Source organism: Eulemur rufifrons, chromosome 29 (genome assembly GCF_041146395.1).
Source record: "Eulemur rufifrons isolate Redbay chromosome 29, OSU_ERuf_1, whole genome shotgun sequence".
Lineage (NCBI taxonomy): Eukaryota > Metazoa > Chordata > Mammalia > Primates > Lemuridae > Eulemur > Eulemur rufifrons.
Window position 1 is genome coordinate 75,064,042 of NC_091011.1, and position 16,392 is coordinate 75,080,433.

Below are 16,392 nucleotides of genomic sequence, written 5' to 3' on the forward strand. Positions count from 1 at the left end.
AATAGTATGTCTGATATGTTCATAACTTTGGAAAAATTAAAAATGTAACTGTGGATTTGTATTCTAATTTACGTAGGTAAAAATCTCTCCAGCCTGTTTTTTAATGAAAGCACACAGAACTTGTGGCAAAGGAGGACTTGGCATAGTTTTCCATTTGTTTGAAAAGGGAGAAATATGAAGATGAAACACTATTCTAATAAAACATTATCTGGGTCCTTTGACCATATAAACCATATGTGTTTACAAAACAGATGGAATGTAGTTGCCTGGTTAGATATTTAATTGTTTTGAAACTATAATTGTCTTTTTCTTAGATTACCTATATGAATATATTTCTAGCTATGGCTTTGTTAGGCTTTATGTACACATGCAAAAGTCAGTATTAAGCACTGTGGGTGGAAAATTTTTAAGCAAAAACAAGCACAGTTGTGTGTTTGGTTAAACAAAAATATTCTACCTTTGCACTACAAAGATGTCTTTTTGAAAAACACCCCCCATGCTTTTTAAATTAGAATATTATAATAGGTTTTAGAACATTAAAATTCCAGCTTACATTTAAGGACTATTTTCTCCAAAAAATTCCATGTGGCTCATAAAGGAGATTTTAATAATATATACTGTTTTTGTAGCTGCAAAAATGTTCTGGATGTGTAAGATGGGATGCTAATGTTGTATTATTTGCAATTTGTGGAGGAAGATTCAGTCACAGAAAGTGATTTGTACAATGTCACTTAGCAGACTGTATTTAATTGTGTAGTAGGTGGAAATAAGGGTGACAACTGGCTCCCAGCTGCCATTAAGTCCATTCAGACTCATGTTTAACTTTTTCATGCCTGAATACCAGAAGGCTAGTGAGTGCATAGCTTTATGTGCATATTTATTATTAACTTGGTAAATGAGTATCTTCCCTATAGATGAATCGCTCCTACTGATACTTCATTGATAGACTCAAGATAATACTGTTGTCAGTTACTGGGGGTCAAATGCTTCATCAAACAGGGTTAGTCACTGAGCCAGCATATTGGGGATATGATGCTGAATAAGACCCAACCTCTGTCTTAAGGGAGCTTGCCGTTTTTGAGGGGCAGCACATGGAGACGACTAGAACATACAGTGAGAGTTCCAGGGACTGAGGACACACAAGGTGTCATGAAAGCTCTCTGGGGGAAGAGGGGAATAGTTGCTCAGGGAAAGACCCATAGAGAAGAGCACTCTAAACTGAGCCTTCAAGAAAAAGTAAGCGGTAGGTAGTTAGGTGCAGAATGAAAGGCAGGCAGGCCATGTAGAGGACAGCGTTCTTCCCAGGGATGGTATCTGCTCCTAGTGGGGGCATTTTAAAATGTGTGTAGACAGAAGCCAGGGAAGCTAAATAACCCAAGATGCAGGGGACAGTTCCACTGACAAAAACAACTCCCACCGAAATGCAACAGCGCTCCTGCTTAGAAACACCGTAGGACACAGAAACTAAGCTGGAGAGATGCAAGAGGTACAGAGTTAAGTGGAAGTCAGAACAAATAGAGGCTCCTGAAATAGAGCTATCAAGATCCCAAACCAAGGTGCTGGTAACAATGGTGCACTAAGGGAGACAGGTTTGTTGGGCATTAAGGAGACAACATCAGCAGAATTTAGATATGGGGGTCAGAAAGAGGAAGAAACAATAAATACCCACTTTTCTGGCACCTCTGTAGGTAGAAATACAACACACACTGAGATGATAAACAGAAAAGGAGGAGTGGGTTTAAAGGTGAAAAATAAGTGTTTCTATTTTGAATGTTTGGAATTTCAAGGATCTGTAAGATATCCAGACAGAAGAAAGATATGCTGTCCAGTGTTAATCTGGATAACTAAAAAGTGGATTCTGTTGATTGTAGAGTTTCTTTTAGTAACAGCTCTCTTTCTGAACTTGAAAGCTATTGCTTTATATTCTTTCATTGGTATAGACCCCTTCCTAAAGGATTCTTTCAGACGGACAATCTTGCATACAATATAACATCATATAATACATATTAAAGTAACACAGACTATATTATAACTGTCTCCTGTCTAATTAAAGAGAGTGATTATATTTTACTGTGAAATTCTTGCTCATCCATACCATATGGATAAATATTCCTAGATCAGATTAATTATCTTCCTTGTAATATATGTTCATTTACATAAGGGGTGCTATAAAACTGTGAACCACTTTGATCAATTTATAAAAATCTGCTTTTGATTGTTCCATTGGTAGATAGGTTTTAAGGAAAGGATGATTACAAAATGGATGGACACTTTTCATCTAGGCCACCAGAAGTCACATGATGGAGAGAAAACAAAGCAAAACAACACATGCAGAAGCTAAGTAAAGGAACTAGCCTCTTTGTGAACAGAAAGAGCAGCCGCATGGAGTCAAAGCAACAAAGCCAAGCTCAGCTTGGTGTAAACAAGCTTTCTCTTTCTAAAGATCCCACCAACTGTGGGGAAAACAGCAAAGGTCACTGGCTAGGTTGGGGACCTTCTCTGAGAAAACCAAGCCATGAAACATTAACAGATATGCACAAGAAAATATTAATGATGAAATTTTAATGTAATCACCAAGCTCTCTGATTATGGGGGAAACAAGTCCATCAGAAAACTGACTAATCACACTAAGTCCACAAACTTGCTCTGAGCTTTCCAGAAATATCGTTACTTGTGCAATTTTAATGAGTTTGCAGCAGCAAATCTAAGGACCCTTATTCTAAGATATTCATAATTCTAGTCCCACTATCAGTAGGATATGTGCTTAGCAAGGAACTCAAAACAGTAAAGTCCAACTAAATCTTGCTATTACATGAGTTGTTAAGAGCCGAATGCAGAATAACTCATGTCTGTTTTGGTCCTATTTACCAAAGCTTTCATTTACTAAAAGAACTAATGAGCCTCCCTCCCAGAAGTTGGTTCAGTAGCTTTTACCCAGAATCCAGTATTTGCAGAGAGAGAGTGTGAAAATGAGATAACCTGAAACAGTGTTCACATGTAAAACAAAAAATTGGATGGGAGCATTTTGAGTTTTCAGAGGTAACCTACAGGTAGAGTTGTTTAATAATGATGTAGATGTTGACGTTTAGCTACTGATTTTAATAAAAACAATACACTATTTAAGAAACACAGTTTTAAATGTGGATGATGATAGGTTAAGTTTCTACATCATCAGAACTACATTCATAGTGAATAAATATGTTTCACTTTTTTTCCCTAGACATCTACCCTACTTGAAAGTGAAGTAATCAGGGCATCACCATAAGAAAAATGTAGAAGACTTCCCCTCTACCATTTTGGCAAAGCAATATAAAATTTGTGATTTTTTTCACATGCAAATATTAAAATTTTTGAAGATTCTTATGAGAATTTGCCAAATTCAATATGATCCAAATGCTGCCATCTGCCAGCAAAGCTATATTATGGCAAAAAGAGGAAAATTAAACATTAGAACACAGTGAGAATTTCACATATTTGCTCCAGGTAAAATTTTGCTATTTTATAAGCCAGAAGACTTCAAATCTTTGCCAAACAAATCCATCTTGCATTTTATGTAATAAGGAAATCTGAGCCAGGAACACAAAAATGTTACTTGTCTAAAAATTGATTAATTCTTCCCTTTTATTTCTTTTGCCACATTTAACCACCATTGTGATTTCTTTGGGAGTCTTAAGTCATTGAAGTTCTTTGTGAGAGCAAAATAAATTAAAAATAGACTTGTCTTCCCATGTTTAAAAATGTCTTTTTAAATTCTGTTATGCCAATATCTTTGCAGGAATGTTTCTAGAGGGTATAGTTTTAATTTGGAAAATGTGTAAGTGTAAAAAATAAAAACAAAAATACCTCCCTGATTTACATAGACTTATTCTTTTCTAAAAACAAAATAAAACTTAAGGAAAAATACTGTTATATCTTCCAGGTAACAAGGTTCCTATACTTAAAAAAATTTTCTTCAAATTTCAAAGGGAAGGAGAAACATCATAGACAATGGGTCTCATGCTGCAAAAGTTATCTGATACTTGTCAATATTCTTCCTTTTAAACAAGGCTTAGAAATTATGATTTTTAAAAACTATTAATTTAAAAATAATCACCTTGCCATTACTCTTACTAAATAACTTAGTGACAAAAAATCTTATAAAGAAAATATGAGGAAGAAAATCATTGTTATGGATATTTATTAATAATAGGGCCTCAGTAAGGAAAAAATGTCACTCAGGGTATTTGAGCTGAAAGTTTCCGTTAAAGCAGGAGAATCTGTAGCAGATCCATGTATATAAAAAATAATTATATCATGGCTAGATCAGAATCATGACCAAGTTGAAGAAAAAAAGAAAATTCATTTTTTTTTTCAAATGGGAATCACTCCAGTTGAATGTATGAGATAGGAGGTATATAGCCTATAAAATAAATTCACTTGCAAAGAAAGATCAACCTGAGTGCAAAACCTTGCCCAAGTTGAACTGGTCTTGAAACATTAATCAGAGCTCCTGGGCAGAGACAGGCCAGGGGAAGCACCATGTGCACACCTGCAGAGGTATGTGATAGTATAGTATTTTTGTTCTTCACTCTACTGCATCTCCAGTGCACCAAGATCATCTGAACACTCTGATTTATAGAAACAACCTTCTCTATTCTCTTGTCACCACCAAGGGCCTGCAAAGAGTTCCAAGGTATTTCTATGAACTCTTTCAGATTTCCCAGTATCTGAAAGAATACCAATAATACAAGATTGCATTCGATTTAGGATTACTTTTTCTATTGCTGACCCACATAGTGGGAGTCTCCAGCTGCATTTTAATTCCACATCTCCAGAACAGGTAGCCGTTGCGTGCTCTGCATGTAATATATTAACGGGGTGCCAACATGGAAGACAGGGCTGCAAAGTTACCGGCAACAATCGCAGGATGCTCTGCTGCATAGTGCTAGAGAGCCTTTGACGGCTGCGGCTTGTCAGAGCAGATATAAATCTTCCATGGCATCAACTGAGAAACAAAACCAAGATTGATACTGAATATATGACAACCAAAGAATGTTCTCCCTTCATAACTAACACTAGGGCATTATTCATATTGAAAACTATCTCCTTTTGATTGAAACCAACTCTCAAATCTTTAAAAAAATGATTATGGGGTGCTTATAAAATAAATATTACATGACAATACAAACACTCAAGCTAAAAATCTCAGGCAGGACACAGGAGACAAAAGCACATTCTGCTTCATAAAATAATGTTTTTGATGTTGTTAAGAGCACTCAATCATTCATTAAGTGTGGTATCCCTCCTGGAAATTCCCAGGACTTATAAATAGGATGCTAAGAGAAAAGGTTTAAAGAAAGTTAAACAATGAACACATGAGTAGGGAAATACAAAAGCAATCACACTAATCAAAGGTGGTGAGTGAACATGAAGGCCTAGGACATTATTGCACACTAGAATTTACAAGCACTGTACACTTAGGCTACACTAAGTTCATTAAAAGATAATTGCACTATGACATTATGATGGCTATGAGGTCACTAAGAGACAGGCATTTTTCAGCTCCATTATAATCTTACGGGACCATTGTCATACATACAGTCTACTACTGCCTGAAACATTGTTATGCAGTACATGACTGTATTATAGTAATATGGTCCCATCATCCATTTAGAGAAACACCTGCCCAATTCTTTTTAACAGAAATTTACATTATTCCTTTTTTCCTTAAATGTTTTTGATTCCATTTTCCTTTCAGAGACTTAGAATTTTATTCTACGGGAATATATGTCAATGCCTGAACATTGATGATTTTATAATAATTATCTATATTGAATTTATATAAATATGAAAACTTTTGTTTTCTCTGATCATCAGGTTCTAGTACTAAAAATTCCTGAATTGAGCTCCTATTAGAATTACTGGTAGTACTGAAGTGATCTAAAATAAATACATCACAAACATGAACATTAATAATAAATATAAATAGTAAATTTGTTTATTAGATATGCATCTCAATGAAATGGATAGTACTATTTCTTCCAATCAGTTCATGTATCCATAACTTAATTCTAGACTGAGACAGAGTTCAGCATCAATTTTAATTGAGGTTCTTTTGTTTTTCTGTTGTAAACTTTAAGAAAGTAAGTAGATCAGAACATTATTGTAGCAATTTCCATCAATTTGCTTAATTCCTGCCTATTTAAATGTCCCCAAACCACACAGTGATTAATAAGAAAAAATGCTTTTTCAATTATTTAGCAGTTGAACACTTCCATAAATCCTTCATCAACTTTACTGAAAGCAAAGTGGAAGCCATGTAATTTGCAGAAGGATTTATTACATCATCAATCAATCACTTTCTCAAAACTAACAGTAATATACATTTTCATTTTGAATGGTGCCCTGGAGGTTTTTCTACTCTGGGACAAGAACCAGCACTGTAAGATTTAAGTTGAGTTAAAGGTGAATCTTTATTTTGTAAAATGGGAGAAGGGGGCATGAAAGGGAGGCTGAGAATGATAATTTGCATACAGCAGGCCCTTTTCTAGACAGAAGAGCTTTAGGAAAGAATAGTTATACACCTAAAGGATTCATATGTCAATCCTATTAAAACTATACTTGTGCCTTTGTATCCCTTGGGAAGTTGTTTTGTTTATACAGGTGGCCTCACAGTTTGAAAAACATTGTTCTAGCCAGGGTAGCAAGAGTCTGGAAGTGACTGGAACTCCAGTCCAAAGTGAGTACATTCAAGAAAAAGAACTGGTCCTTTCAAGTAAATGTGTTTTCTGTGGAATTTTTAGAAAAATAGGAGCTTAGGATAGGAGAACAAAGACTGGACTTCCTGCTAATCTGAGCAGGTACTGGCCCAAGTTGTCATATCCTGAGTCCTACTGGGATCATATGTTTTATACTGTAAACAGTAGAGAAAGTGCTTTAATTAGACTACTGAGCCACATTACTGTGGCTTGGAGCTAGTGGGGAACCAAGTGTACAGCCCTTGTCTTCAAGGAGCTTCCAACTTATTTGAGCCATCTGCTAAGGCAATTAAATAAAAGCAGGAGAATACATAGGCTATATTACTAAACCAGTAGCTCAGGGGAAGAGGAAAGAGGGCAGCCACAAGATGTATCATTCTTTGAGGAAATGGTGTACTGTCAGAAGTCCCTGGCAGCAGGAGGAGTCTCCTAACATGCACTAGAGAAAAGTTCTAAGTGGACAGTTACCATGACCGAGGGCATTTTAGAACTACAAAGAGCACTTACATACACAGACGTTTTGTCCCTTCTTTTTTCCCCCTCCTCCCAAGCCCAATCCTAACCACAAGTTGTAGAAAGAACAGAGAGCAGGCAAAATAAGAAGAGTGAAAAAAATGGACTGCAATACCCTTTTCCCACTACAGGTTTCTGAGTGAGCTGGAAGGAAAGGAAAAAGTCTTGAAACGTGTAAGTTTTGATGTAAGCTGGTCTGAAAATGTTAATTCTTGAACATGTTATTTAATACCTGAAAGTAACCAGAAAAGGTATAGTATCTGCCAAGATACCTTCAAGGCGTATGAGAGAGAGATCTAAGAGTATCTGAGGATAGTTCTAAGAATTGAGCTTACCACTTAAGCCCTGCCAAATTCAGCCCATTCAATAATTGGTCACACAAATCAAATGAAATAAAAGTTAACAACTACAAAAGGTTGCTCTGAAAATAAGTTACAAAATATAAGGGGAACTTATTTACAAGCTGTAAATCTACCATAGAAATGTTAATAAGCATAATTATATAAACTTTCTCCCAACCTTATTGCTTTTCACTGCAGCTCATGAATGCTTTTCAGGCAGCATCTAGAATCTAAATCCATCATATTCTCTCATTAACTCAGATACCTCTAATCATGAGGATCCCCAGATTTGCTTCCTTTACTTGCAAATAAATTCTCAATGAATGTAATTTCTGTATTTGGCCAATGCTTGTCTCTTTAGGTTTCATGTTGTTCTGCACCGGCAGTATTAGTCTTAGAAATGTTACTTCTAGTGAATTTATTTACATAAGAGGAAGCAATCTGTCATGATTTTAAAGATGAAAATGAGAAGAGGCAAATTTTTATGCAGTATGAATGTTTTCTCTTCGGTTCATTAAAAATAGGCACACTTTTTTATAGATCATATAAAAATGTAGCATATTTTATCTCTAGTGTGTAAGAATAGCTGATTAATGAATTATACTTCAAAAATAATTCTGACATTTCTAAATTAAAATGAAAACTAATAAGCCTTTTAAAAGCACAGTTAGCTTCTCTTGGTTTATATGCGGTCTGTATTTAATCTCTCTTAAACACTGTCACAGTACCTTGTCATTCTGATAAGCTTTCCATTTGTAGCTGTAATATTCTTGCAATAGTTTGACAGATTATTACAATTCTGGTTAAGAATTTAAAGTTTCCAGAAACAGGTACAGGAGACTTTATTTCCCATCATTTTCATGAAATAGAAGAATGTTCTATCATGATATCCATAAATATATTTATCTAATGGCACACAACTCATCAGTTTTTCTTATTGCTTTTTGCCTATTTTATTACTTTCAGGGGTATGGGTAGCAGAGACCCATTAATCTACAAATGCTTTTAATAAAATAGCACCAGAGGGTGAGGCCAAAACACAGTTGTCTCCTAGTTTTTTTTTTTTTTTTAACAAATGTAACCAATATTTAATTCACTATTCTGATTATCAGGACACTTTTGTTTTACTGTAGCACTGTATTATGCACTTAAAAATCTGTGAGAGGTTAGATCTCAAGCTATATGTCCTTTCCTATTTGCATTTAACAACCACTCTTTTGTTTCCCCGGTAGCAGGATCTATCTTGATCCTCTATAGGGCATTATTAGCTCTCATGTTTGTTTAGGGACTCAAAGGATGCTCACTACTTGTAGGGAGTAAAAGATCAGTACCTATCAGAAAATTTATGAATATTGCATGACCACAACAAATTGTTCCCCCTCACACACAGCTGGTCATCCCTCTTACTATCCTGCTATTTCCTTTTTGGTGGTACCATTAAAGGTATGGGCTAAAACTGAAATAAGTGAAATGTATGGATATGAGCACATGCTCTAAAAGGATGGCAACAATTCTTCTGTACCTCATTCATAGAGAACAAAACCTTTTCTAGTTCACAAGAGACAATGAAACAATGAGTTAAAAAATCTATAAATAATAGTGTTTTCTCCATAATTGGAAAATATCCTTTATCCACATTCCCTTCCCTATATTAAAAAATGAAAATTGAAAACAAAACTTTCACAAATTAGAGTGCCTCACTGCCACTCTTTATTAATCAAACTTGTCTATTAACACTGCTTTTATTAGACCCCAGGTCCTATATTCTAAGTTATATACCAATCTCACATGCTGTTTCCACCTAATTGCTGGCAGGAAATCTGAACTACAGGAATTAAACAGGCAATGGCTAGAAATCTTGATTAAGTTTATTGAAAACATGGACTAAATAAGGCACTTTAATTAGTATCAGACAGAAGGATGAACTGCTCTCTAACAAAGCACAAACTGTTGAAGCAGTAAAATTTAGAAAACGTGTCTGAGGCATAATTCACTATGATGATAGAGAAGATGAGTCTCTTTCCTGTTGTGCAAGATGAGTTCAGGATGAAAGTAATGACACTGCTGAAAAGCTGCAGTTGGTCAGCATTAGTGAGATACATTTTGAACGTAATCTGCCCTGGGGACAAGATGATAAATACAAATCTTTTAATTCATTTTACAAGTTAACTCAGTGCCCATGGGGAAACACAGAAAGGCTATTTTAGTCAAATTTCCTTGTAGAGAGTAATAAAAAAGAGAACTGGGGCTTCCTGTAATATTTTCTGTATGATTTCTAAGTATTTTAATTCATTTATATTGTTCACTTAGATGTTCCCTATTACCAGAATCTCTTTTGAGAACAAGGTTAGAAATTAAATGAGCAACACCCTATGTAAACTTTTACTATTTGTGAAAAGAGTGCTAAAATAACATTACTATTCAGAAAACAGTTAATTCATTTCATTGACCAAATATTCAGGTATCAATTAAAGATTTTGCAGAGATTACGCTAAGTGAAAAAAGCCAGATACAAAGACTACATATTGCATGGTTCCATTTATATAAACTATCCAGGAAAAGTAAAATGTAGAGCTTGAAAACAGATGAGTAGTTTCCTGGAACTGGGAGTGGGAACAGGAATAGACTGCAAATGGCCATGACAGAACTTTCTGAAGTGATATGTTTTAAAACTGAATTGTGATGATAGCTGCACAAGTGCATAAATTTACTAAAAACCATCTAACTTGCAATGGATGGTTTTTATGGCATATATATTATGCCTAAATAAAACAAGAAAGATACTGAAAAAAAAAAAAAAAAAAAAAAAACCATGACATTGAGATTCTCAGAGCAGTTGTACTCCCTCAAGATCTCATGGACTAGTAAAGTAGATTAAATAAACCAATCTAAGTTCCATAAAAGAGCTTCCCAAAAAGTGAGTGGTGGTAAACTGGTGTGCTTCCAAGAGGTTTCAGGAGTGACAAGATCTCAATTCTCTTAATTCCCGCATCCACTGGGGTGGCACTGTGGGTCTTGGGGCTGTATTTCCTGCAGTGAAGAAGCTTTTCTATTGACTCTATTTACTATACAAATAACATATTTTGCTGATGAAAGGCACCTTGATGGATGAAAATGAAGACAAACAAAATACTTATAGATGCAACTAAAGCAGTGCTTAGAGTGAAATTTATAGCTGTACTTGCTTATATTAAGAAAGAAGAAGGATCTCAAATCAAAAGCCTAACTTTTCTCCTTAACACACTATGAAGAGAAAAGCAAACTAAACCTAAAGGAAAAGAAGGAAGTAAATAATGTGGAGTGAAAATTAATGAAATAGAGAATGGAAAAATAAGAGAAGGCGTCCAAGACACCAAAAGAATAAGCAACAAAGAAAAAATAAATTGGACTTCATCAAAATTTTGTGTTTCAAAAGAGAAATCAAGAAAGTGAAAAAATCCACAGAATGAGAGAAAATACTTGCAAATCATATACTTAAGGATCTAGAATCCAAAGTATATGAACTTTTACAGCTTAACAACCACAAAACAAATAGCTCAATTAAAAAATGGGCAAAGGACTTGAATAGACATTTCTCTCGAGAAGACATACAAATGGCTAATAAACCATTAAGAAAAGATGCTCAACTTCTTTAGTCATAAGGGAAATGCAAATAAATACCACAATTAGATACCACTTCATACCTACTAAGAAGACTACAAAACATACACGCATGCATACAACGAAAAATAACAAGGATTGGTGAAAATGTGGAGAAACTGGAACCCTCATACATTGCTGGTGGGAATGCAAATGGTGCAGCACCAGCAGTGCAAAGCAGTTTGGAGGTTCTTCAAAAAGCTAAACTTATAATTACTATATGTTCCAGCAATTCCAATCCCAGGTATATACACCAAATAATTAAAAACCAGGACTCAAACAGATACTTGTACACCAATGTTCATTGTAGCATTTTTCACAATAGCCAAAACGTAGAGACAATCCAAGTTTCCACTAACCCAGGTGAAGGGATAAACCGTGTGTGTGTGTGTGTGTGTGTGTGTGTGGTATACACATACAATGGAATATTATTCAGTTATATAAATAATAAATAAAGTCCTGATACATGCTACAAGATGGATGAACCTTGAAAACATTATGCTAAGTGAAAGAAGCCAGTCACAGAAGAGCACATATTACAGTCACGCACTGCATGATGACACTTTGGTCAACAACAGGCCACGTATACATCAGTGGTCCCATAAAATTATAATGGAATATATATAAAAACCTGATATGGCATTTGATATTGACATTGCAGATCAAGTAGGGGAAATGACTGATAGTAATGGAACATTTAGTTTTTCATATGAAAAATATATATAAAAACAAAAATAAATACACCACCTAGGTTTGTGTAAGTACACTCCATGATATTCGACGAAATCACCTAACATACTTCTCAAATTGTCTCCCTGTTGTTAAGCAATGTGTGACTGTATACAATTCCACTTATATGAAACAGCCAGAAAAGACAAGTCTATAAATCAGTGGCTGCTTAGGACTGGAGTGATTAGGGGTTGATAGCTAAAGGGTACAGAGTTTCTTTCTGAAGTGATGAATATGTTGTAACATTGATGGTGGTGATAGTTGCACAATTCTGTGAATATGCTAATATATTACCCTCAAATATTGATAGTGACTAAGTCACAAAAATAAGTTCAATCAACTGAATTAATAAATTCTAACTGAATACCTACTAAATACTAGGATGTGAGACTATAGGATAAGATTTTTAACCTTTTTCTCAAGAGGAGACATAATACAAAATAAACAGGTGAGAAACATATCAGTCCAAAAATTAAAAAGTTATGAACCAGAAAAATATGTTTTCCATTGTGTTATCTAAAGGGAAGTATTCTTCTCAGGAACTGATGTTTAAATTGAGATTCTCTCAATGCCATGAAACCAGGTATACAAATATAAGGAAGACGACTGCAGGCAGAGAGGAAAGCAAGTTCAACAATGAGAACAGCTTGATATGTATTTGAGGGACCAGTTGAAGACCAGGGTGGATGAATACTTGTAGACCAGGTGAAGAGAGGGAGAAGGTGAGGTTCCAGAAGTAATGAGAAACTGGTCAGGTAATGAGAAATCAGTCAGAGGCAGAACTGTAGGGCTTTGTCAGGCAGGGTGAGAAGGTTTGACTTGCTGCTTTTCTCAACCCCATAATACACTGTGCACCTCTGTCCTAAAGAAAATTAAAGTTTCTTGTTCATCTTTTATCTCCAGTGCCTAACCACTGCTTAGCCAGGATCTCAAAAGAGGTATTCTCATTCTAAATTCTAATAACTGAAATAGAATCATGTGTTACCTTTTAAATAATACATGATGATAAAACATGATTTCCTTATAAATGACTTACAAATATTTTACTGTCTAATGATTAGCTTCGTGTTTGCATGTTGGATTTTCTCTTTGTACCACACACGGATTCTACCACAGTTCTAATTATAACATCAATATCCAGAAAGGTGCACACTGATTCTAACACAACTGAGACAAAGCTAGCGTGATAGCAGTTTCAGAGAGTAATACCATACAGTACCCAAAATAAAGAAAGCATGTTTCTTTGGGAGAATAAAAAAAATTTTTTTTTTTTTTTCAACTAGGCTTACTGTGGCCTTGAGGCTTCAGCCTGGTCTGTTTGCAGTTTTTCTCCTCCTTCCACTTCCATTGTACAGTAAACAATTCGATTGGGAGCGACTGACTTCAAACCTTGAACTTCCATTATGACAATCTAGAGATAAAATGATTTTAAAATAATAAGTCAAGTTGATAGCATTTAGCAATAAACAGAAATAGAGGCATGAACTGTAATGAGGAGGACTAATAAAAAATTGTAAAAAAACAGTTTTGTTATCTGTTAACATCACTGGAATTTTATCTTTTTAATAATCCATCTCTAGTCATAGGAAGTATGGTAAATAACATTTTGAAGAAGCCTGGTATCTGAAAAAATATCTCCTGCCAGCTATTAAATAAAAGTAAGGTTAAAGGCATAAATAAAAGCCCTAGTAAATTAAATGAAATTTAAACTCAGATCCTTAACAAATTAAGACAAGTCTGCATAAAGTAAAGCAGAATCATAAGTGAAAATTGAGTGAGGTCGATAACAGTTTCTGTATAAAGCGATACAGTATTTATTACTGGTAGACATTGTCACCATCTTACCAATTCATTGGTATCAATATGTGATACCTGAAATTTTCTATGTTCACTTATTTTAGATGACTATTACTATTTATAGAAGAATTTTCTTTATGGTCACAGTATGTCTTACTATCAAAATAATATGGGAACTATAATTTGCCACTGAACATATTATACTAACTTGATAAGAAAAAAAAATTTAACCATTGAAACTATGTACTAATTTAATGTACACTGGAAAAGGGTAAAAAAAAACTGATATTGCTTTCTGTATCTATAACTCCTAGGAGAAAGGAAAATAGATATTTTTTTCAAGTGTCCTTTTTATGTTTTTTAAAAAAGCTGTCAGTCTTAAAATACTGTAACTTAACATTCTCATTGGATGTACACATAAAATATGAAAGTTATTTACCATAGTTTTTTCAACCAAAATTGTGTCAACTTTTCTAAATCCATTTAATTTATAAAATAGATTCAAATGCATTTTTATAGATGTAATTTCTTCATTGATCTTTGTATTTGTACAAACAAGAATAATATCATTTCTGCTATGTAGCTACCAAAATATCTACCATAAACATCATGCATATCATTATTGATTGTTTAATACCTTATTAGAGTCATTATATTTTTCACAGAATTGTGATATGAATCTTGATCCAAAAGATCTCAAAGAAATAAACCATTCTAAAAGAACTATTATTCCATTCAGCTCTGTTAGAAGAGAATGGTTATATTTATAAATAAAAACATATATTTGGTTTCTCTTTTATTTTCATAAAAAATATGGGAAACTTATTCATTTAGTGATAAAAGGTCAAACTCAGAGCAACTTTCCATCCTCAACAAGGGTTTTTGTCATTTTGTTACACTAAAATGCATACCAACGTATGAATAAAAATAAGTTCTTAGCCATATCAATTAATTGAAAGCCAACTACATTTGGACTTACCACCATGACTCTAATAACTTAGCTCAATAATAGAAATTTCTGATGGTCACTTAGAAGTTATGAAACAACAGAATTTTGTACCGCAAGTTTAGAAATCTTAACAGCATTGGTTCATATTCCAGAATATTACTGTTTACATCACATCTCTTTCTGCAGTGTGTTTAAATATCCAGAGTGCAAAAGGAAAGAAAGGAAGCATCTGCTTGACATCATTTTTGTCACCTCTACTACAAGCTACTGTAAACAGGACCTCCTAAAACATACAACTTGTGAAACAGCATTCTGTTTTTCAAAACAATACTCCCAACCATGTCAGGAATATTTTATCCTTCAGAATTGCCACTTTCAAAAGATATAACTTCTGTGATGAATGTGTACATATAAATAAAACAAAAACCCAATTCTACGGATCTGATTTCCAAAAGGAAAACAAAATGTAGCTAGTCTCAATCATTAGTAATAAAGACAGCCAAGAATTCCATGGACCATAAAATAACCTAATTTTAAGTAAGTGTTTCAATTCCCAGCAAAACTTGATAATGGACCTACAGAAACTAAAACTGACCTATGTATCATCTTCTCTTTCCCCTGTATTTCTGTGGCTGATGTCACAAGGATAAAATAGACAAAGTTGTCCCGGAAGCAAAAAAAAAAAAAAAAAAAAAAAAAAAGGAAGCATGCACATATAAATATGAAACTAGATAACATCTCTGATGCTTCTGAGTAATACATTGACCACAAAGTTATGTGATACTTAAGCATGTGTAGCTTGTGAGAAAATGAAGCTACACAGTATGGTGAAATCAGGACTCATGTATCACCAGATACAGGCAAAGTCATGAAGTCTGCCAGCCTAATATCAGTGAAAACACTCAGTGTGAAAAGTCAACTATATTCATGCCACTGACACCATTCCCCATACAACACAGACCTTTCACTTCATAGATTAAGATTTGTTTTTCTAGTTTTACTTGAAAATGAATTTTAACACATCATTGAATGGCTTAGTGTTTGTGGGTTAACTTATCTCTTGCTTTCATCTTCTTTTTGAAGCCCTCATAAATAAGCACACCTAAAAGTAACCCTATATGGCTAACTGCTGCTTTTTGATATCATAAAACCCCTTAATTCAACAAATATTTATTGAGTCAACTGTATGCCAGGCACTGTTTAGGCACTTTTGATACCTCAGTAACCTGGAAAAGAGAAAAAAAAAAAAAAATGTAACCTTCTTGCAGCTTATATAGAGAAAGCCAGATAACTAATAATAAACATAATAAACAACAGGATTATATGTTAGGTGATAAGTGCTGGGGCAAAAATTGAGCTTGGTAAGGGAATAGGGTGTGGTGGGAGAAGGAAGGTGTATGCATAATCTTAAAGAGAAGGTGAAATTTGAGCAGAGTTTTCCAAATCTGTACTTTATTCCTTAGACTCAGTATACAGTTCCTAGAAAAGATCCCTCCACTGGACCAATTTTAAGCCTGACTAATGAAATATGAGAGCTTTAAATTGGATTAACTGCTTGCCTTTCAGAGTTTTCTTAGGCTGAAATCTGGAGTCTGAGGGGCAAGGCTTGTTTAATGGGCTAGGGATAATCATTCAGCTTAGCATGGCTGATGTCATAGGGCTTGTGGCTAGAAAGTACCTCATCTAT

The 16,392-nt window shown here is 34.4% G+C and overlaps 1 protein-coding gene across 14 annotated transcripts in view; it reads right to left on the bottom strand.

Annotated features, from left to right (window-relative positions):
* The window catches only part of CADPS2 (calcium dependent secretion activator 2), a 451,849-nt gene that overhangs the window by 245,323 nt on the left and 190,134 nt on the right, over positions 1-16,392 (bottom strand). For all 14 annotated transcript variants that reach the window (XM_069462753.1, XM_069462752.1, XM_069462749.1 and 11 more), the window contains exon 6: positions 13,249-13,370. In XM_069462753.1, coding sequence (XP_069318854.1) covers positions 13,249-13,370 — 122 coding nt within the window. The remainder of the gene's footprint in view (positions 1-13,248; positions 13,371-16,392) is intronic.